Source organism: Macaca fascicularis, chromosome 15 (genome assembly GCF_037993035.2).
Source record: "Macaca fascicularis isolate 582-1 chromosome 15, T2T-MFA8v1.1".
Taxonomy (NCBI): domain Eukaryota; kingdom Metazoa; phylum Chordata; class Mammalia; order Primates; family Cercopithecidae; genus Macaca; species Macaca fascicularis.
Window position 1 is genome coordinate 60,790,171 of NC_088389.1, and position 23,710 is coordinate 60,813,880.

Consider the following 23,710-nt stretch of genomic DNA (forward strand, 5'->3'; position numbering starts at 1 on the left):
GTGTCCATGTGTTCTCATCATTCAGCCCCCACTTTTAAGTGAGAACACACGGCATTTGGTTTTCTTTTTTTTTTTTTTTTTTTTTTTTTTTGAGACGGAGTCTCGCTCTGCCACCCAGGCTGGAGTGCAGTGGCCGGATCTCAGCTCACTGCAAGCTCCGCCTCCCGGGTTCACGCCATTCTCTGGCCTCAGCCTCCCGAGTAGCTGGGACTACAGGCGCCCGCCACCTCGCCCGGCTAGTTTTTTGTATTTCTTAATAGAGTCGGGGTTTCACCGTGTTAGCCAGGATGGTCTCGATCTCCTGACCTCGTGATCCGCCCGTCTCGGCCTCCCAAAGTGCTGGGATTACAGGCTTGAGCCACCGCGCCCGGCCGGCATTTGGTTTTCTGTTCCTGTGTTAGTTTGCTGAGGATAATGGCTTCCAGCTCCATCCATGACCCTACAAAGGACATGATCTCATTTTTTAATGGTTGCATCGTATTTCACGGCGTATACGTACCACATTTTCTTTATCTGATTAGACATCTAAGTTAAAAAAAAATAGTGTGGCAGATTAAAAAATGGTCAGCTCCCTCCCATGGGGGAGGTAGAGTCTATTTCTCCAGTCCTGTAATCTGGGTGTGGCTATGTAACTGGCCTTAGCCAATGGGACATTAGCAAATACAATCTAGCAGAGGCTTGGGAAGGGCTGTGCATGGATTTGTCCTCTCCTGCTGCAGGGACCTTCTGCCACCCGCTGTGTGTAGGATCCCAGGTTGGCCTCCTGGAAGCTAAGAAAGTATATGGAGAGAGGACCCAGCTGACCCAGCAGAGACTCCAGACACACAGGTGAGGCCAACCTAGACCTTCCAGCCCTGGCCAAGCCAGCCCACACAGGGGGAACCACCCAGCTGACTTACAGAATTATGAAAAACTAGACATGATTGTTGTTTAAAGACGCTAAAAATTGGATGATGTTTAACGGTGTGGAAGAGGTGTATTGCTAGAGGGATCATATGATTTATTGTCTAAACCAGGACATTTTTGACAGTGAAAGAGGTCACTATGAATGATTATGCCAGAACAAGATGTGTCACCCAGTATGGTCTTGGGCAAACAGGGATTCAGGTAACCCTACTCATAAATGGACAGTAAAGAGCAAAAGGTAGGTACAAGAGTATGCATAGCACTATCTCAACTCTAAGCATTACACTAAATGTAATGTGGTCTCCTGGAACAGAAGAAGGACACCAGTGGAAAAACAGGTGAAATGCAGATGAAATCTGGTGTTTAGTTAACAGAAATGCATCAAAATGAATTTGTCACTTTTGATGAATGTCCAGTGGCATATAGAATGGCAGCATTAAGGGAAACTGGGTGAAGAGTTAGGGTTAGGAATTCTGTGTGCTATCTTTGTAACTTTTCTAGAAATTGAACATAACTCCAAAATACAAATTTTATTTTTTGAAAAAAAAATTTTTTAAATCATATGCACATATACTTATTGGGGCCAAGAAAACTCACAGGAATTCTCCCAGGTGTTTGGATATCTCCCTGTCAAGGCCTTGGGGAATGTTAGCTAGACTTTCCCCTCTGCCATCACTACCACACGCTCCCAGCAGACCCTGTGTTTGAGTAGCAAGGATCCCCGCCAAGTTTCTGGAGATTAGGGGGTTCCAGAAGAAGGGCCTAAAACTGTGGGCCAGGATGGTGTGTGGGATCCCCACACTGCCCTATGAGGCAGTCCCCTTGGGACAGCTCCTCGAGCTTGATTAGAAGGCTCTTCACTGCCTGACAGATCAGGGAGGAAGAGAGGGTCATCTACACAGTGGGTTTTCTGGGTGCTATCAAGGCCCCAAGACCCAGCCTTCTCTACTGATGTTCACTTGAATCGATGACCAAGGTTTTACAACTTTACCTTTAGACCTGTGTGCTCCAGACTTGTGTTCACAGGACACACTTCTGGATGCCAGAATTGTGTCCTGACCTCACCTCTCTACATACTTCCACTGCAAAGGAGTTTCGTGGTCCTGCCAACACCCACTCTCCCCCTGATTTGCAGAGTTGTCCCACCTTCCTCCAGGCCAGGTCTAATGGCCTGCCCGCTCCCCCTGCAGACACTGCCATTGCACAGTGTCTCCAAGCTGTGGCCAGAAACGTCTATGGGTACATTTTTTTCTCCTTGTGTTTGATCCTGTCCCTCTCTTCCATTCAGACAGGTGACCAACCAATCCACATTGACATCCTGTGAGAGGGATGTGGCAGGGCAGCCCAGAAATGTTTCTGGCTTTCATTCTCAAAAGCCTAATTTCTTGGGAGAGTCTAGTGCATTGGTGAGAAGGTGCTTGTGGCAGCAGGCTGAGAGCCCAGGGGACCAGGTATTTCCTCAACCCCTATACAAAGAGGCTGTGGGGGAAACGCAAACAGAGCAGGACAGGCAGCTGCCTGGCAGTGGCAGCCTGGATTCTGCTTCCTGGTGGCACTATGGGAGCATCTGCAAGACCTAGGGCCCTGGAGAGAAACCACTGCCTGTGCGTGAAGACTCAGGGGCTCAGAGCAGCCTCCTTGAGGAGGTTCCTATGTCCACTTGTCTGGAGGCAGTAGGAGCCCAGTGGCATTGGGGTGAACTATAACTGAGAACCAGACATCCCAACAGCAGCCCTGGCATTGCATGAAATTCTAGAACTTTGCCTCAAGGGATATGACTCCCAGAAAGACCAAGTTCTATCCAACTTAAAGAACAGGGGCTCAGAGTTGGAAAGAAGTTGAATTATAGAAAAGAACACAAGTACTTTCCCTGTTCTGAGATGTGTATCCATCTTGTTAATTTTACACCTGGATCAAAATGTAACTGTACAAAATGTCAAACACAAGGAGAAAAACTGGGCCGGGTGCAGTGGCACACACCTGTAATCCCAGCACTTTGGGAGACCGAAGTGGGTGGATTGCTTGAGCTCAGGAGTTCGAGGCCACCCTGGCCAATATGAAGAAAGCCCACGTCTACTAAAACTTCAAAAATTAACTGGGCGTGGTGGCTCATGGCTGTAGTCCCAGTTACTCTGGAGGCTGAGATGGGAGGATCGCCTAAGCCAGGAGGCAGAGGTTACAGTGAGCCGAGAGTGCACCACTGCACTCCAGCCTAGGCAACGGAGTGAGACCTTGTCTCAAAAAAAAGAAATTAACTGTCCATGGGGTAGGAGGTGCCTGCCTAGGGGCAGGCCCTCTAGCTCAAGCCATGTGGAGCCTTACTAGTCTTTTACATCCTAGGAGAAGTTAGGACCTGGGGGTGCAGAGATGAGAAGAATCTGTGTCCCAGGTTACTAGAGAGCATTTCCACAACACACGGCACCTCCACTTTGCAGTACCAGGAAAGCTCCATCCTGCTTCTGAGAGTGGAGGCTACGAACTCCCTGGACAGTGGATTCTAGGATCTAGAACACTCAGTGGGCACCCCACTGAATAGCTTTCTCATGAAACTGAAATCAGGGCTGGGTGGACCCACATCTGAGGAGAGCTTCCACAGCCTCTGACAGGTGCCTCCAGCCTCCAGTGTCAGATGCCTGATACACACCTCCAAACTGCAAAGCTCATGGAGCCACTCCGCTCCCCAGTGCCCTCAGAAAAAGGTCCAAACCCCTCCACCTGGCCACAGGCCCTGCGTGCTCTGATCTGTGCCTCCTTCTCCCTCACCCCCGTTCATTGCTTCTTTCAAGCTGTTTGGCAGCTACACCAAGCTTCTTCCTGCAGCAAATGGGCCATGCCCTTTCTTGTGAGTGGGGCTGAAATGGCCTAGGCGGCCAGCCCAGGGCCAGAGAGCTGGGAGTTGGCCTACTTAGTCTGAAGGATGTCTTGGGGGACAGGTTGTAGGCCACTTCTGCCTCCCCCACTGAACCCCAAGAAGCACCCCTCCCGGGCCACCCCTCCTGCCCATACCAGATGGTGCAGAGGTGCTTCAGCCGCCTTTGCTGCAGGACGTTCTGGGTCTTCAGCATGACCTCTAGCTCCTTCACCACAGCCTGGGGAGTATGGATACTCTCACTGGCCATGAACTCACTGGTGATCAGACATTTTGGCACCATAAAGGGGAGAGAAGGAGCAGGGCAGGAGTGAGAGAGGGAAGAGAACCATGGTGAGAGCATTCAGAGCCCCAGCACTCCTTCCCTAACACCACCCCAGCCCCTTCCTCCCCAGCCTTTGCCTCTCCTCTAGCACCCTAAAGAAAGGAGAGAGAGAGGGTGGGAGGGAGAAATGGGGGAGGGAGAAATGGAGGAAAGAATGGATGGATAGTCAGGTCAGTGGAGCTCTGGCACCAACAGCATGAGACCAGCAGGCTCAGATTTGGTGGGCTCCTGACCGCCTCCTGCCTGCTCTGTAACTTTGGTCAAGTCCTTCTCCTACTCTGAGCCGCAGTTCCTTCTTCTGTAAAATGGAACTCATGATGGTGCCTTTCTCATTGGCACTTGTGCGCACTCAGTAAAATGATGCAAGCAAGGCCCCTAGCACTGCGCTTGGCTCATGGGAAATGCCCAGTAAACGGCAGCCATTGCTATCACTGTCGATGATGTTTGGCATTTATAACAGCTTCCCAGTGCCAGGCCCAGATAGGCACTTTCCATGCAGTATCTGGATGGATCACTGAAACTCTATCACAGGTCCGTTAGGATGCCTGTTTTGCATAGGAAGAGACAGATTCCGAATGTTCAAGGGCTTGGTCAAGGTCACATGGAAAGGCAAGACGGAGGTAGGCCTTCGTACACTTTTCCTTCATCCACAGCAAAAGTGCCCCTTGGCAGAGGAAGCATGGAGAAGGGACTTCTTTTCACGCCCCTCCCATGGGAGGAAGGAAACACGCTCCCCAAGGGAGGGAAGTGCTTGCCTGAAGGCTGTCCATTCGTTCACGCCCAGTGTCCACAGGGTTATGAGTGATAACAAAGAGTGGAAATTATACAGATAATCGGATGAATGTTTTCCAGCTGTATGGAGCTCAGAGAATGGTCATGAAGCAAGGTTCATGAATAAAATATGAAACCGCATATACTGTATGGATCTAAAAGAGCCTGGGAGAAAATATATCAAAATATTTGCTGTGCTTCTCACTGTGGGGAGAGATTAGTGGTGATTTTTAATTTATTCTTTATACCTTTATCTATTTTTAACTTTAAAAAGAGCAGAGAGAAAAAGCAGCATTTTTAAGTAATGGCAAAAAGTGAGGGAGAATGCCAGCCCTAGCCTCTGCCAGCCCCTGGTGGGCTGGAGAAGGAGCTGTGTGTGGTGTGGGTGGCGCTGACCTGAAACTCTGCAGCAGGGCTTCCTTCTTGAGATCCTTCCAGGTGTCCACCAAGCCCTGCCAGCGGTGGCGGCTGTCCAGCTCCTGCTGCAGGGTGGACTCCATCAGGTTGATGAACAGCTGGGCGAGGGCCTTCCGGTTGCCCAGCAGGGCATAGTTCATGACCTGTGGTCACAGATGGACAGGGCTCTAGACAGGACAGGGTCTCTCTTGGGTCAGGGCGAGTGTCAGTTAGAGAGGAGCAGTGGGAGGCTGGAGAGGGGAGGTGCAGGCTGAGGGCTGGGTGTGGTGGTCGCAGGACCTGAGGGGGACTGAGGGCTCAGTGGGCACTCAAGGAAGCTTCCTGGCACTGAGTAGCCATGGACCAGGGTCTTCCTTGAAGGTTTAACCATAGACCCCGACTGCATGAGCTTCATAGCAGCTCCAAGGTCACTTCAGATGTTTGTTAAAGAAGGTGAAAGGAGGTAGGCACTCAGTGAGCTCTAAGTGTTTACTCCTTTTTATAAATTTCTTCCAAAAGCAGAGTGCTTGTGCCATCAGGGACGAGCCACATATGCTTGTTAGGAGAACCGAGACCCAATGGCAAGATGAGGCCAGAGCTAGAACATTCTTCAGCAGTTCTCCCATGGCTTCTCAATTGGGCACCCTTGGCATGGGCATGGGGATGATTCTCCATTGCATGGCACTGTTTTGCCCTTTAGCATCCTTGCCCCTGCTTAGATGGGAGTAACTTCCCCCATCCTCCCTGGTTCCAAATACCTCCACACATTTCCCAAAGCCCTCCAGGGAGGTGGCAGTATGCTGGGGCAGTAGGTGAGAACCCTGCCAAGCTCAGAGGCTAGAAATTCCAGTAATGCTTTTCAGTGGAGCCTGAGGCTTGATGCCAGCTGTACTTCCTAGCTGGGTGGCACTGGCGAGTATTTCCTCAACCTACAGATCCGCAGCCATAAAATGGGGTTCATGCTATTTATAGAATAGGGATTTCGTGACAATAAATGAGAAAAACACAGGTAGAGCAAGTAGCAAATGCAAGTTGTAATAATGAGTGAAGCATAGGGAAGGGAAGCAGTGAAACACATCCGGGACACTGAAATCCTTGACTCTCCTATTGGATAAAATGTGCACAACTTAGGAGCCCTCCCTGATCTCAGAAGACAGCTACCACAGCTGGACCCTCTTTTATTATCCTCCCAACAAATCCTGACATGTATTATAGGCAGTCTTACAATGGCTTGACATGATTTTTCAACTTTATGATGGGTTTATGAAGGTGTTAAATGCATTTTTGACTTTCTATACTTTTTACTTATGATGAGTACATTGGGATGTGACCCTATCGTAAGTGGAGGAACATCCATATTATCTTCATTTAATGACTCAGCAAGCTCCAGGCTTGGGCTGAGTCATTTCAGAAGCTTCCACATCCGGACAGTTGAGAAGGTCTGTGCTCACTCTTTGCCTGTGCTTTATCCGGGTCACCACGGTGCTGACGTGGGCTGGACCTGTCTGTGATTCTAAACACCGTCCTCTTTTCAGCCTACTGTGTTGCCAGGAGGCCCCTTATCCAGCAAGCTCAGCTCACTGCACAAGACCAGGAAACCCACAATGTGCCTTTGGGCAGCCAAAAGAGGAGTCCTCTCTCGCAGCAGAGGAGTCAGACTTTGCTCTGACTTTGGAGACATCATGAACAACCTTGAATTTTGTGCTTTCCACCCCAAGGAAAGCGGCCAGGGGGATGGGTGCTGGGGGCACCGACAGGGGAAAGCAGTGGGGACAGAACCAAGAGGCAGGCTCAGCAATGGGCACAGACCACTGGTAGGAAGAGAGGCAAGAAGAGGCAGAAAAGCCAGACACAGCAGGCAGAGCAGGTCACTCGAAGGTGGAAACCACCCTGAGACCACCGTAGTCCCCCAACGATGACTCTATAGTGTAGCACCTATTGCATTGCACACAGTTGCTGAGACATGACCTAGTAGATGCTCAGTAACATCGCCAGCGCTCCAGACAATAGCCCTATATGAGGTATGCCTGGTTCAAGATGTCAGGGAAATATGAAATGTACTTTAGAAAGATCTCTATTGAAAAATGCTTACGATAGCAAGGACTCTGCTTCTCTACCTAAGAGACCCACCTGGGCCCCTTAGAAATGTAATAGATGAGAAGCCCACCATTCCCGAGACACCAGACACCAGGTTCAGGGTGTCCCGGGTTCCTGGTCCTGCCCCTTCTCCCATGGGCTGAACCCTGCCCAGGAAAACCACTCACCATGGCTTCTTTATTTATCAGCTTGTACACATCGGGCCGCATGAGGTATGAAGTTTTCTCTATGACTTCGGCATATTTCTTCAACACACCTTTTAGCTAGAAATGACAAGGTACCATACTTAGTGACTCATTTCCTGGAGAACTAAAAGGAAACAGAAGGATGCCTAATAAACCTGGCAAGTGACAATCACCACAGAGCCCACCTGCAGCCGACTTACTTTATTGACTCGAGAGAACTCCAGCGAGTGCAGGGCCTCATCCAGCTCCTTAATCTCCTGCTTCTGGAGCAGGAACCGCCTGGCCACCTTATCCCACAGCTCTAGCAGGGCCTATGCAGAGAAGTCTGGGTCAGGTTAGGAGCCGGTGGGAGGGAGGAAAGAAGCAGGACCCGGGTGGGGCAGGCCCAGCCATGAAGGGACCCCTACTTGGATGGTGTAGTCCTCAAGGTTGGTGTCGTTTTCCACCTTTAGGAAGAGACGGTTCATTTCTTCATCAGACTCGGTCAGCTTCTTCAAAAAAAGTCCCGCTGTGTCCACAATGAGAGCTTCCATTTCCTGCAACAGGCCAGGGGGATGATGGCCACAGCATCAGAACCCCCAGGAAGGAGAGAGCCCTCCCTGTCATAGGCGAAGTGCCAGGCATGGTCCCATCTCAAAAATGATGATCGTTGCCTAGACCTAAGGAGTCGAGGCTCGCTAGTCAGCTCACAGCCATGCCACACACTCTGCACTGAGCCCTCCTTCTTGGCTCATTTGATCCTCATCACAGTCTTCAAATTGGCTGCTGACATCGGGCCTAGCCTACGGTTGGCACTCAACAAATATTCATTAAAGAATTGGCCAAATGAAAGAATGCCAAGTTTACTTCAGATGAGGAAACTGAGGCTCAGGTAGATGGCTTCACCAAAGCCACAGAGCTCAAGGGTGAAAGCAGACCTGGCATCTAGTTGGGAACGTATGAAGAAACATGGCTGGAGAGCCTGTTCTTGGTGCTTTGGGCACAGAGCCAGCTCCGGGAATCCAGGGCAGGGCAACACAGGTCAGAGAAGACTCAGGGAGAAGGGGACAAGTGGAAATCTGGGGCTCAGGGCAATCCAGAAGGGCAAAGGCTGGTCTCATTTAGGGAACATTCCAGACACCAGTGTGTCTGGAGATGAGGTCTCTGGAGAGGAATGAGAGCTGAATGGGGGGCAGTCCATAAGAGCCCAGCAGAGCCGGGCTGTCAGCGGTGGGTGTGCCATTCTGCCCTTCATCAGAAGGACTGAGCAGGGAGGCCAAAGGCTAGGTTTGGTGTCAGACCTGGAGAGCAGTTCTGACTTGGGCCTTATGCACCAAGTCAGGTAAGCCTCTCTGGGCCTCACTGCAAAAGGATAATAACAGCACATGACCTGTAGCGCTTTTCCAAGAACTACGGGAAGCTGTGCTCACAAACACTCATAACGAGCCACTCAGGCACTAGGAGACGGTTCCATGTCTGTCTAAGGCTCTGTGAGCCCCTGAGGACCTCTGCTGGAGAGGGGAAGGGAGGCTGGGAGCCATGACACACCCGCCTTTGGAATGGCACAGGAAGGGAAGAGGAGGGAGAGGGAGGATTCTCACCTTTCCAACCTGCGCAATCTCCTCCTCAAAGCTGGCCAGAGCGCCCTCGTAGCTCCTCCTCTTGTGTTCTGCTCGCCTTTGAAAGGTGCTGGTGCTCATCTTCTCAGGAACTGTGAAGCAACAACAGAGGTGATGAGGCTGCCTTCAGAGCTCTCAGGCAAAGGCAGCACAGGCAGGCAGCCCCTGCACACCGAGGCCCGACTCAGAAGGTGGACCCGAGAGCCAGGTCAGGGTGGCAGAGGCTTAAGGAAAAAGAGAAAAGACGACAGTGATTCCTGAGTGCTAGAGGGACTGAGGCCTCAGATACACAGTTAAAAGCTGAAAAATCTCCTAAATAGTATGCACAGAATGTTTTTTTAAAAAAAAGTTCTATGGAAGCAAATACATACAGAAATGATAGCTACCAACACTTCCATAGTACTTCCTGCATAGTGGGTATTGTTCAAACTCAGCTAGTCTTCACGCTGAGGCCACGAGGTGGTTTCCATTCCTAGCCTCGCCTCACAAGTGAGGAAACTCAGTCATGGCAGGTTGAAGAACCAAGCTGGCCAGCAGCTGAGCAGGGATCTGGGCCACTTGCTTCCAAGTCTATGCTCCTGCCACATGCTCTGCTGTCCCCTTTATCCAGGTGGGAAGCCGGATGCCACATGGGTTAACCAGGGGTGGGTTGGGGTGGGGGCTGGTGACTCTTCGGAGAAGAAGAGGCGCCATTGTGAAGGGGAAGGTTTTACTTTCTCTTTCTCTCCTTCCTTTGTTTGTCTTCAGTGAACACGTATTTTTTTTAATCATAAAGAAAAAAGGTTTTTATATTAGGATAAGGTCAAACTAGGACAATGTGGTAGGAAGGAAGAAAATGCAGATGAGAAATACTGTTGGGAACTTGCAAGAAAGCGCGTGGAATCCTTTAGTCACCTGGTTTTCATCAGTAACTGCCCTCCATGCAGGCAGCTCCCCTCCTCCCCCAGCTCCCTGCACAGGTGAGGACTCTCGGGTGAGATGCTCAGGGAGAATGCCCTTCAGGTGACTGAGCTGAGGAACACAGTGGGAGCTCAGGGCCTTCCTCAGAGGAGTTGCCAGGAGACGTCCCCACCTCCTGCCCAGGTCTTGCCCTGGCCCAGGACAGGCCTGCCTTGAGGCTGAATGGAGGCTCACCCATAGTGTCCATGAGACCCCGCACTTCTCGGGCAGCGATGGTGCTCTCACTCTCTCGGGCTTTTTCTCTCTTGGCTCTTTCCTTTTCCCTGAGACACAAGCAGAGAAGAGTGAAGTCCCGATGCCATCCATGGCAGCTCTGGCACATAAGGGCACCAAGGGGTGATTCTCCAGAGGGCCTGTGGACAGCAGCAATGGACTAGGCACACCCCAATTCCAGAGAGCCCTGAGGCAGTGCCCAGGTTCCCAAAAAACGCCGCTTGGGGTCCCCTGCCAGCAGACACCGTGGGTCCCTAGGTGAGAGGTTGGGTTCCTGCCTTCAGGGAGCCTGCTCTGGCTCTGGTGGTCAAGTGTGGATGATGAGCCTGAGACACTTCCCAGCTGGGGAAACTGAGGATCAGAAGGGGTATGAGCAGCCCAGTAAAGCCAGATCATGCTAGCTCTTGGCATGCATCCTTATTTGCTCCTTCAGCAACCCATCCTATGATGTACTTGAGGTAACCCTATTTTCCAGAAAGGGGGAAGGGGCTTATAGGAACCACAGAATGCAACAGAGAGGAGACTCCAAGATCCATCCTTGTGACACTAAGGCCCATGGAATTTGGGTGAGGGAGGAGACAGCTGGGGTTCCAGGAGGAACTATTTCAACAGGGAGGACCAGCGGGGTGGATGTGACATCAGCTTTGGAATTGGCATCTGTGAATGCCCTGTCCATGGGGCAAGCACCACAGAAATCCCGCAGCTCCCAGTGACTGCTGCCATTCCTTGGGCCCCCCATATGTCCAACACTTTCCAGCCAACTTCTCATTTAGCCCTCAGTGCAGACCTAGCAGCGAGGAAGTTGCTGGGCCTGGGCTGCAGCTGCTGGGGCCCAGGCCAATCTTCTAGAGAAAGGTCTTTCAGACCCTGTCATTCTAAATGCTCCTGGACCAAGGCAGCCCTGTAGGAGCTGAGATGATGACCCCTGCTGTCAACTCTGGCTTCTTAGTCACTTGCTCCAGGGACTTGGGGCTTGTTTATACCAGTGGTGATTTACCCCCTGGCCTGGGCTGGTCTCCATCCACCCAGGGATCTGCCCTGTGTAATGAGCATATAGGTGGACTGTCCTTGGCTGGCTGACTCTTCAAACATCTGCACCCTTTGCTTTGATGCCTGAGGGAGACAGGGTGCCCTGGCTCTGCCACTCATGTGTTCGGCCCAGTCTGGCCTCTGCTAGCCCTGCAGAGTGTCTAGAGGGAGCTGGGCCTGATGGGTAGTTCCTCTAGATTCCCACCTGGGGCATCAGGCTCCCTGTAACCCTGGACCCCCACCTGGGGCATCAGGCAGGGTGACATGGGCTAGAGAACACTGATCTCGAGTCTGGGCTTGGGTGGGCCAGTGGATTTTTCCATCTGTCGGGAGTTAAGAGCATGAGGGTCAGAAGCTTTGGGGGTGGCTTTCCTGGGAAAATTCAAAGGCCAGGTCAGGGCAGAGAACTGTACTCATCAAGGGGTCTGTCCCTGCCCCAAAGAGGATGAAAGGAACCACCAAGACAGGCAGAGGAGGCCTGCTTTCTATCCCAGAGTCCTAGGTCCAGCAAGGGTTTATGGCTTGTGTAGAACTCAAAGTGCCTAAGGGAAGCCCCACGCCTGCTCCATTCTCTCAAGAACCCTGGGAAGAAGATCTGTTTCTTCCTTTCCCCATAGCTGAGAGTCAGAGCTCAGCAAACTGAAGTGGCATGCTTAGGAACCGCTGAACCTGGAAGTTCACAAGAAACTGCTGATCTCCATGCCTGACCCCACCTGCTCTCATCTCAGGGAACTGCATTTCTGCTGTTCACCCAGCACTCAGGCCAGAGACCAAGGGCTCTCAGGAGCTCTCTCCTCCCCTCCAATTCATCACTAGGTATCATGGGTTCTGCCTCCAAGAGACACCCGAGGCCCATCGCTGCTTTCCCTCTCACAGCCACCAGTAAGGTTATGAGGACAGCTGCAGTGTCCTGTGCCCTGGCCTTCCTGCCTCTTCTTGAAGCCCCCTACATTCTGCACAGAGCTGCCTGAGGGACTTCAAAACTGCAAATCAGCCGCTCACTGAAGTAAAGTTCAGAATAATGACTGTGGCCTGAGAGGCTGCTCCCAGCCTCATCTCCTGCCCTCTCTCAGGGTCCACTTACCTTCAGCCTTCTGGAGGGGGCCAAGACCACCTTTCTCAGAGCCTTGTGCCCATACTGCACCCTCTGGTTTCAGGTGATCCCTTTCCTCAGAGAGCTTTCCCGGCCCCCATCCCATAGCCCCTGTCCCCTTAGTTAGAGCTTTTCTGCCATTGGGGGGATGTGCTTATTTATTTACTTTTGAGGTCTCAAGTTTCATAAGGGTGGGATCCCCACACCCAGTGCCTGGCCCTAGGCACTTAATCAATAATGATTGTGGGAGTGGGAGAATAGCGGCAAGAGAAGCAAACCACCCTGCAAGGTAGGTATTAACCTCCCTGCTTTAGGGGTGGTACTTGAGACTTCACTCCTACAGGCTACTCATCTTGTGCCAGCTCTTTTTGAGTGTTTGAAGGCTCAGGTACTCTAGTGCATGGGGGTGAGGCATGGACAGCAGGACCTACCTGTGGAGAACAGGGTTTTCCATGATCCAGTTGTTGGGGAGGCTGTGCATCCACTTCTGCTGTCGAGGAGACATCACCTCCCCTTCAGGAGTCTCCACCTTCTTCATCATGGGTATCCTGCCACTCTTCAGGGTCACAGAATGCTCTGCAGCCCGCTTCCTGGTGGCCGCCAGGGAGTGGACCAGCTGCACCTGAATCCAGGGAGGACCAGGGATGGGGGAGTGGTCAGAGCTGCTGACTCCCCAGCACTCTCAGGCTGATGGTGGCTGTCTAGAAAGACATCCAGAGAGCTGTATAGAAAGGCACTTTTCAGGGAGGCCTTCAGCCCCAGGGCATATCCCTACAGCAGAGCTCTCCTTCCAGTAACAGTCACCCAGCCACTTCAACGAAGGCCTCTTTTTAAGAACCTTAAATGAAGATTAAGATGAACATCTCAGCCTTTTCTATAATCACAAGAAATTGGAAAAACAGAACTGACAAATAATAGGGATTGGCTGAGTAAACATGGTATGTCCGTTTGATGGAATGTTAGGCATTTGTTAAAGATGAGACCCACAAAGAATTTTTTATAACCTCAGGAAATGCTTAGGAGACGATACATTGTTAAACATATCACTTAAACATGCAAATTAAAAATTATAAGCAAAATTATACAGTATGATCTCAAAATTTAAAATGCATAGGAAAAGGCCCTGGAGGAAATATGCCAAGAGTTAAGAATGGCCTTAGAGACAGCAGGATCGTGTGAGTGATGTAATTGCTTTTTGGTTTCTTTAGACTTTTATAATTTCCAGAGGTTTTACAGAGAATTATTTAGGGCTCAAATTAGGAACGCAGATCCCTTTTAAATAAGCAGTACAGAACTTCAAAGGAAGGATTCGGGTCTGTGTGTTTCTGTTAAGATCTTGTTTTGTCTATACAGTGCTTCAGAGAAGACAAGGCAATTGCAATAACCTACACTGTTGTCAAGAGGGCTTCACTTCAATACAGTTATGGGAGTCCTAGATCAACAAGCGGGCAGCCACTCAGCACGGTGAAATACATGGGTGCCCACGGGCATAGAAAAGGGTCTGTGAGATACTGTCACGGAGAAAAAGCAAATTTCAAAACACTAGCACAGAATGAAGCCTATTTTTTAAATACAAAAATTAGACATGTTCTTATGCATGGGAAAAAGAGAGGTCACCCAGTGGTTCCATCCAGGCTCTTTCTGAGTAATTTACATTTAAAATTTTAATTTAAGTTTTCTAATTTTCAAGAACCGACATTCTAATTTTGTATTGGTACAAATTTAAGAACCAGTAAGAATTATTTTTAAAATCAAAGTAATTTCAAAGCCCTTGTTTTATTCAATTTCCAGTAGGGAAGCCCTGGGAGGGAGGGAAGTTTGGAAGAAAGCAAGGGAAGAGGCACGGAGAAAAGGGGGACAGAGGGCGGCTCCTACCTCAGCCTGGAAGATCTGCTGGTAGGCTTTCCCACTCGGAACCTGGGTCACCTTCCCCACTGACGACATCTTGGCCGCTGGCTGTATGCCCCTGCCGGGAAGCTGTCGTCCAGGAAACGCGTCTGGGCTTTGGTGTCTCAATTGCAATTCCTGAGGTTGGGAAACCGCCCGTCCCAAGCTCAGGTTCAGGTCCAGGCGGGACGACGTCTGGCCTCGAGGCGGCACCCCAGGGCGGGACTCCCGGGGAAGGACTCTCTGCTGGGGGATAGGGGCCTGGGGAATGTCGACTCAGGGTCTTAACTTTCAAGGAACGGATGAAACTAACCTCAGATGAGCTCCGAACTCGAGCAGGAGGCCGGTTCTCCCCGCCGCGCAGGGCGCAAATCCGAAGGGACTTTGGGAACGCGAATAACACAGGATTATTGTTTGTGCTTCACTCTGCCATGCTCTTCTGGGAAAAGTTAACAGCGCTCAAGATGTCGGTTGGGACTGGAACTCCAACGCGGCGCTGAACTCTCATCAGGGACCCTAACCCACCCTCCATGGGACACAGGGAAGGAGAATTGGAGGGAGAGAGTAACCTGATTCAGGTCACGCTAATTAGGCGCCTACTGTGTGCTGAGAAGACCCAACCAGCCCCTCCCATCCCCCTCCCTAGCCCCCCAAATAGACTGAGCAGCCGCTGGACATCCCCCTGAGCCCGGCAGATTGGAGGGAGGCCTTGCGCCCGGCCTGGGCGCGTCCCTGCCTGCAGAAAGCACCTCTCAAGGCAGCCAGGGACGGTCCAGCGACAACTGCAGCTGGACGCCCATGGTCTCCAAGGCAACGCGGAGGGGAGGGACTGCCCTGGCCCCGCCCACGCTTTTCTTCCCAGGGAGGGGAGGTTGCTCTTAGTAATGGGAGCGCCCCACGTGGAGTAGTAAAACTCAACTACTTCCTTCAATGCCAGTTTCTCCTCTCCACAAGGACTACAATCCCAGGGCCGCCAGGAGCAGCACGATTAAATGTTCTGAAAGGTGGTAGGATATATGAGATGTAGCACTGAGCCATCATGATCAACAAAGTCCATCCTATCTTATTTGCCTTGGTTAAAACCAATCTCTGCTGGGAGACAGCATATGGTAGTGTTTGCCTGTAAGTTAGAAGCTGAAAGACTCTGGAAAAGACCATCTGTTTCTCAGTTTAAAAGAGGTTGAGAGCTCAAAATTCAGGGATCAAGGCTTGCCTGGCCAGAGATGAAAATGCTTGTGGTTGGCACTGAACGTGGCCTAGGGTTTCCCATATATATGAGACACCCAGCGCCTTCTTACAGAATCCCTCCCTTTGGCAGTGATATGTTACGATTGCTAATAAATGCTCATTCTTCGGTCCTGGGTTTTATTAACAAGGTGAAGTACTGTAACAAAGATTAGATTCACTTTAGCTGGAAAAAGAAAACGTGTAGGTGACTGAGGGAAGGGATGAAAACACAGTAACAAATAGGTAATGTCCAGGAATTATTTGCAGTCTCATATCTCTTTCCCATCCAAGGAGGCCCTACTGGCTTTGGCCTTGAACGTTAGAAACTATTTTCCCTACCCAGATGCTTTCTGGGTTCTGGTTCCAGGCACATCTGTAATTTAGGGGTTTCTTTCTTTTTAAAAATTATATGGCTATAAATAGTAGGCATGGACATGTCAAGTATGGCATTTTGTTTTAATTGAACTCCACATTTATTGCAGAAAATTAGAAAACAGAAAAACTTCAATGGAGAAAGTAAAATAACCCATAATCCTGCCACTGAGAATTTACCTCCCTTAACTTCCAAGTTTTTGAGACTGTGTGTTTGAGTTTGGATCAAACGTGGAAATTTGTGTTTGCCTTTTGGATGGCATTTCCATTCTCCTCCCAACCTGATAATATCATAGTTGGAAAGACTAACCAGTTAGAGATCATCTGGTTAGTCCACCTCCTGTGTTTAGATATGGGCAAAAAGCCAGAGACAGGGAACGGAAAGAATGACACCAGGGCCTCTGGATCTTTTTCTTGTAGCTCAGCATCACTTTTGATATTTTCCCTCTCACTCTTAACTTTGAAAATGTCTCTTGACCCCATCTTTTCCTTCCTCTATCCCAGACTGTTGTCTGTCTTCTGCATAGTCCAGACAAAGCAGAGCAATGAGGACCACCACAAGAGCAAATATTTAATGAGAAGATTTAATGCCTGCAATAACTATGAGAAGGGTGCCTTAACTAACCCATTTTATAGATTAAGAAACTGAAATTCAGAGTCAGTGACTTGGCCAAGATCTCCAAGATAGGAAGATCTAGGATATGAATCTAGACCCTGTAATTCGAGTCTTGAACCACCTGATCTGTGACTAACCAGGAAAAAAGTTATTTAATCAACTGATTGGATGTGCATGTTGAAGCATAGAATACATATCTAAAAGCATGGAAATCATAAGTGGATAGCTCAATGAATTATCTGAAAGGAACGTGCCTAGTAACCAGCACCCATAAGAAATAGAGCATTACCAACTCTCCAGAAGCCCCTTTTGTGTACCTGTCATGTCACTGCCCTCTCTTCCTGCAGGATAACAAATATTCTAACTTCTGAATTAGTTTTGCTTCTTTAAAAATTTTATTTAAATGGGGACACTTTTATGTTGGGCTTATTTCATTGTGTTTGTAAGTTTCATACTTTTTTTTTTTTTTTTTTTTTTGAGACAGTGTCTTGCTCTGTCACCCAGGCTGGAGTGCAGTGGCACAATCACAGCTCACACTGTAACCTCAAACTCCTGGGCTCAAGCAATCCTCCCACTTCAGCCTCCCAAGTAGCTAGAACTACAGGCATATACCACTATACCTGGCTAATTTTTATTTATTTTTTCGTTGAGCTAGAGTCTCACGATGTGGCCCACATTGGCCTTGAACTCCTAGGTTTAAGTAATCCTCCTGCCTCAACCTCCTAAAGTGCTGGGATTATAGGCTTGAGCCACCAGGCTAAGCCCATATATATATTTTAATGTGTCTATAGTTTATTTCTGTATAGTATCCCATTATTAAAAAATATATACCCCATTTTGTTAATCCTTTCTATTATTGAAACACATTTGGATTTTTTCAATTTGGAGACTACCAATAATAATGCTGTTCTGACCATTCTTTTGCATGGTGAACATATGTAGGCATTTTTATTGGGTGTATACTTAAGAGTGGAATTGCTAAGTCATAGAATATGTGTATGTTCATCTTTAAGAGATACTACCAAAGAATTTGCAAGTGGTTGTATCAGTTTACACACAACAGTGTATGAGAGTTCCAGTTGCTCTACATCCTCACCAACACTTGATATTGTCTCTTGTTTTTATTTTAGCCACTACATGGTAGTATCATATTATGGTTTTAATTTGCATTTTCCTGATTAGTAACAACGTGGACACATTTCATATACTTGTTGGACATTTGGATGTGGAATGTCTTTTTGTGGAATGTCTAGTCAAATCTTTTGCCCAATTTTCCTGGCATATTGTCTGTCTTTTTTCTCATTTATTTATGGGAGTTAGTTGCATATCATAAATATGAGGCTTTTTCACATAAATCTGGCAAATATGTATTCCCATTCTGTTCTTGCCTTTTTACTCTCTTGAAGGTGTCTTTTAATGAAGTGATGTTACAATTTTAATAGGTCCCAATTTATCCTTTTTTTTCTTTATGGCCAGTACACTTTGTGTCCTACCTAAGAAATCCTTGCCTGCCTCAAGGTCATGAAAATATTCTCTGATATTATCTACTGTAAATATTGTTTTAAACTTTCACATTTAAATTTACAATCCACCTGGAATTGGTTTTTGTTTATAGTGTATGAGTTAAGAGTCAAGATTCATTTCTTTCCCATATGGAGAACCAGCTGACCTGGGCCCCTTACTGAAAAGACTATGTTCTCCCTACTGTTCTGCACACCTCTTTCATCATACATAAAATGCCCAAATGTGTGGGTCTGAGTTGGGCTCTGTATTCTATTTCTCTTCATTTCTATCCTTGCACTAGTAGCCCAGACAGCCTTCATTACTATAGTTTTAAACTAAGTCCCAATATCTGGTAGTGTAAGTCCTCCACTTTCTAGTAGGGTGCTGAGAGTGGGGCAGGAAAGTCATTGGGTGGGGGGTTCAGAAATGTTCTCATTGAGGTGACATTTTTTGCTGTGACCAGAAAGACCAGAGGAAGCCAGCCCTGCCCAAGTATTTGTGTGATGGTCATTTTTATGTGTCAACTTGACTAGGCTAAGGGATGCCCAGATAGCTAAGAAAACATTTCTGGGTGTATCTGTGAGGCTATTTTCAGAAGAGATAAGCATGTGAATCAGTAGGCTGAATAATTTAAAAAATGACCTACATAATGTGAGTGGAGATCATCTAATCCTTTGAAGGCCCAAGTATAACAATAAGGTGAAAGAAGGGTGAATTCTCTCTCTCTCTCTCTCTCTGAACTGGGACATCCAACTTCTCCTGCTTTTGGGCATTGGAGATCCTAGTTCTCATGCCTTCTGACTGTGGAATTTACACCAGTGGCTCCCCAGGTTCCCAGGTCTTCAGACTCAGACTGAATTACATCACTACTTTTACTGGTTCTATTGCTTGACTATAACATAGTGTAGGACTTCACAGCCTCTGTAATCATAACAAATCTTCTCTTAGCTATCTGTATCTATATATCTATATCTATCTCTCTATTTATCGTATTGGTTCTGTTTCTCTGGAGAACCCTAACACACACAGATTTTGACACTAAGAATAGAGGAAAAGAATTTTAAGGATCAGTTTTCTGAACTGGTTTTGGGGTTTCTGAAAATGGCTCTAATCTGTTTAGATATAAAGATGCTAATGACTTTATTTCCAGTAGTAGAGAGAGCACTGATAGTCCATGTAGTGAACTATTTATAGAGATGTGCAAAATATCTGGATTGGGTACTTCTTTTTTTTTTTTTTTTTTTTAGACGGAGTCTCGCTCTGTCGCCCAGGCTGGAGTGCAGTGGCGCGATCTCGGCTCACTGCAAGCTCCGCCTCCCGGGTTCACGCCATTCTCCTGCCTCAGCCTCCCGAGTAGCTGGGACTACAGGCGCCCACAACCGCGCCCGGCTAATTTTTTGTATTTTTAGTAGAGACGGGGTTTCACCGTGGTCTCGATCTCCTGACCTTGTGATCCGCCCGCCTCGGCCTCCCAAAGTGCTGGATGGATTGGGTACTTCTAATTAACTACTTATAAGAAGGAAAGAAGTAAGTAAGTCTGTGTATGATACTTCCAAACATTTTTTGAAAACTAAGAAATATAATAATGTCAGTTGATTGCTTTCACTACTGGATAAAGAGGTGAAAGAAAAGCTATTTGAGTCAAGTATTTGAATTCCAAGCTCAAGAGCTACATAAATGACTTAATTCAGAGTGTCTAGGTGCGCCCTGAGGGAGAGACTTATCTCCTGTAGTTGCACAACTGAAATTACTGAAAATCAGACATAGGATCTTATCCCAGAAATTGGATGAATTACAAGCCAGTTGAACTCCAAGCCTCCCAGGGTGTCCACTGTTAAAGTTCAGGCCTTCATTGGGAAACAGGGTTCTATACGTTGGGATGGGGATGTGAGAGAAAATTTTGATGAAGCTGGGGACATAGAGCTTCTAAATTTTGAAGTCTTCTTTGCCAATGGAAGAGGTATCCCCACTCCCAGAAAAAGGGGCTTTCCCACTCCCAACAGAAATAGCTTCCCACCCACAGTAGTATCAGCCATTCAACCTCTATCTGAGGGCATCAACCCTGCATTGTCTGAAGAAATAACAACATTATATGAGTTAATTACCATGAAAGATAATAATGATGATTCTTCTCAAGATCTACCCCCACCACCCCTCTCTAGACCTCTAACTAGACTCAAGTCCCAGCAGGCCCCTAAGGTTAGGTACAAAGTGTGACGCATGAGGAGGTACACTACACTCCAGAAGATCTGCTTGAGTTTACTAATTTATATAAGCAGGGATCCAGGGAACATGTGTGGGAATGGATATTAAAGGTATGGGATAATGGTGAAGGAGCATAAAGCTGAACCAGACTGAATTTATTAAATGGGCTCACTAAGCAGAGATTTTGCAGCTTGAGAAGTTAGAAAGAGCTCGGACAATTTGTTTGGTTAGTTTGCTGAGTCATGGATCAAAAGATGAGCAAATTGGAAAAGACTGATCTTTCTTGGTTTAAAGTAGAAGGGACTTAAAGGCTCAAGGATATTGGAATGTTAATGTGAATTTGTCATTTAAAACCCAATCACCCACACCGAAGGGTCCAGAAGACATGTTTTTCTCCAATACTTTGAGAAATACATTTGTGAGAGGAGCCCCAGTATCCTTAAAGAGCTCTGCAATTTCTCTTCTCTGTAGGCCAGACCTTACAGTGGAAACAGCAGTCACTCAACTGGAAAACCTAAATGCAAGGGGAGTATTTGGATTTTGGACTGGCAGGGGTCAAGTGGAGGCTCAACAGCCCAGACAAGGTGGGCTAAATTACCATAATGAATAGCTGAGTCAAAGAAACAATCAGAATTATCTGACTTGCACAGACCTATAATGTTGGCTACTCATTTACACCAGCAGCTTCCCAGGTTCTCAGGTCTTCAGACTCAGACTAAATTACTTCACTACTTTTCTGGGTTCTTTTGCTTGACTACAGCATATTGTAGGACTAGTTAATTACAGTGTTCTTAGAAGTGAAATAGGAAGTCTACTAAATTCTTATATGATCCATATAAGCAGAAAAATTCCAGGTCAAGTCACCAAAAGTCTAATTTGAATCTAAAAACAAAAAATCATGTCTCCTCAATCAATTCCAAGTTTTGGGCCTGTTTATACACTTGGAACCCTTTGAATGAAGGGGAAGTTGGGCCCCCTCAAGGAAGGACACAACTGAAAATTTAGACAGTACTGTTAATCTCTCAGCCTTCCACAAGGGACATACAGCTCTTTACCAAGGTAACTGTGTACTGAGGAAAAGGAAATAATCAGACATTTCAGGGGCTGCTGGACACTGGCTCCAAACTGACATTGATTTCAGGAGAACTGAAACATTCTTGTGGTATCTTGATCACCCTTCTTTGCCGTAAGATATCACACTAGTCTATTACGTTAATGACATTAGACTGATTGGACCTAATGAATGAGAAGTAGCAACTACTCTAGACTTATTGGTAAGACGTTTGCGTGTCAGAAAAGTGGGAAATAAATCTAACTATAATTCATAAGACTTCTACCTCAGTGAAATTTTTAGGGGTTGGGTGGTATGGGGTATGTCAACCTATCCCTTCTAAAGTGAAGGGAAAGATGTTGCATCTAGCTCTTCCTACAACCAGAAAGAGACACAATGCCTGGTGGGGCTGTTTGGATTTTGGAGGCAACACATTCTTCATTTAGGTATGTTACTCTGGCCTTTCCAAGTGGCCCAAAAAGCTGCTAGTTTTGAGTGGGTTAGAAAAATAGGAGAAGGTTCTGCAAAGGTCCAGGCAGCTGTCCAAGCTGGTCTGCCACTTGGTCTGCCACAAGAACCATTGATCCAGCAGATTTAATGGTACTTGAGGTGTTAGCAGCAGATAGGGATGCTGTTGAGAGCCTTTGACATCCTATAGGTAAATTGCAGCTCCTGTCTTTAGGATTTTGGAGAAAGGTACTAATCATCTACAGATAACTAATCTTCTTTTAAGAGATGGCTCTTGACCTGCTACTGGGTCTTAGGAGAAACTGAATGCTTGATCATGCATGGGCCACCAAGTTACTATGTGCCCTGAGCTGCCCATCATGAACTTGGTGTTATCTGATCCATCAACCCATAAAGTTGCCATGCACAGCAACACTTCATCATCCAATGGAAGCGGTATACATATATATATATATATATATATATATATATATATATATATATATGTGTGTGTGTGTGTGTGTGTGTGTGTGTGTATATATATATATGTGTGTGTGTGTGTGTGTGTATATATGATTGAGCCTGAACAGGACCTGAAGGCACAAGTAAGTTACAAGAAGAAGTGGTCCAAATGCCTGTGGTTCCTACTCTTGTTACAACGCCTTCTCTCTCCCAGCCTATACCTTGTGGTCTCATGGGGAGTATCTAATGTGGAAGTGAACAATACAAAATGGAGTCACTTGTGTCAAAACTCTAACCAAAATGGTGTCAGGGAGGATCCATAAAGCAGAAGCCCTCATGCTTGCATTCTGAAATACCTGCATATCTCCTTCATACCTTGTTAACAGAATAACAGAATAGAACTTATCACAGAAATTTTCTCTGACCTGCAGTATTTCAGATAAGACACTTGGGCCGGGACATTTGCCTAGAAACAGCTATCTTCTCCCAGTGAACTAACACCAAGTCCTGAAATTAGTCACTGAAACCAATGAGTTTTGTTTTAGAGCAGTCTGCATGTACTTCTTGATGATCATATGATTTCAGTCTTTTAAAATTTATTAAGACTTTTAAAGGGCCTAACATATGGTTTATCCTGGAAAAGGTTCCATATACACTTGAGAAGAATACATGTTCTTTTGTTATTGTATACAGTGTTTTGTATGTATTGATAGAACTTATTGATTTATGGTGTTGTTCAAGTCCTCCATTTCCTCATAAATCTTCTGTCTGGTTTTTATATCCATTGAAAGTGAGGTATTGGCTGGACACAGTGGCTCATGCCTGCAATCACAGCACTTTGGGAGGCCAAAGTGGGTCGATCACTTGAGGCCAGGAGTTCGAGACCAGCCCGGACAACATGGTGAAACCTCATCTTTACAAAAAAATACAAGAAAAAAGAAAAAATTAGCCAGGCATGGTGGCATAGGCCTGTAGTCCCAGATACTCAAGAGGTTGAGGTGGGAGGATTGCTTAAGCCCAGGAGGTGCAAGTTGTAGTGAGCTGAGATCATACCACTGTACTCCAGCTTGGGCAATGAAGTCAGATCCAGTCTCACAAAAAAAAAAAAAAAAGAGAGAGAGAAAAAAGAAAGAAAATGAGGTCTTGAAGTCTCTAACTATTATTGTAAAACTGTCTATTTCTCCCTTCAATTTTGTCAATTTTGCTTCATATGTTTTGGAGTCTAACGTTATATATGCATATATGCATATGTTTATAATTGTTATATATTCCTGGTGGGTTAAACCCTTTTTCAATACATAATGCACTTCTTTATCTCCTTAACCCATTTTTCCTGAAAATCTTTTTGTTTTGATAATATCTAGCCACTCTGGCCCTTTTTCGGTTATGATTTGCATAGAATATCTTATTCCATCATTTTACTTTCAATCTTTTTTGTTTACAGATCTAGAATAAGTCTCTGGTAGACAGTATATAGATGGATTATGTTCTTTATCTT

At 47.0% G+C, this 23,710-nt stretch overlaps 2 protein-coding genes across 2 annotated transcripts in view; both read right to left on the reverse strand.

Moving 5' to 3' along the window:
• The window catches only part of CCDC180 (coiled-coil domain containing 180), a 68,282-nt gene extending 53,878 nt beyond the window's left edge, over window positions 1-14,404 (reverse strand). Inside the window, 9 exon segments of the mRNA XM_065530309.2 lie at window positions 3,913-4,032; window positions 5,268-5,431; window positions 7,532-7,627; window positions 7,750-7,860; window positions 7,957-8,085; window positions 9,130-9,239; window positions 10,282-10,370; window positions 12,874-13,064; window positions 14,318-14,404. Coding sequence (XP_065386381.1) covers window positions 3,913-4,032; window positions 5,268-5,431; window positions 7,532-7,627; window positions 7,750-7,860; window positions 7,957-8,085; window positions 9,130-9,239; window positions 10,282-10,370; window positions 12,874-13,064; window positions 14,318-14,386 — 1,079 coding nt within the window. The 5' untranslated portion in view covers window positions 14,387-14,404.
• A 237-nt stretch (window positions 14,405-14,641) lies between these two features.
• The window catches only part of LOC102130668 (stimulated by retinoic acid gene 6 protein-like), an 80,272-nt gene continuing 71,203 nt past the window's right edge, over window positions 14,642-23,710 (reverse strand). The window contains exon 18 of the mRNA XM_065530311.1: window positions 14,642-14,768. Coding sequence (XP_065386383.1) covers window positions 14,737-14,768 — 32 coding nt within the window. The 3' untranslated portion in view covers window positions 14,642-14,736. The remainder of the gene's footprint in view (window positions 14,769-23,710) is intronic.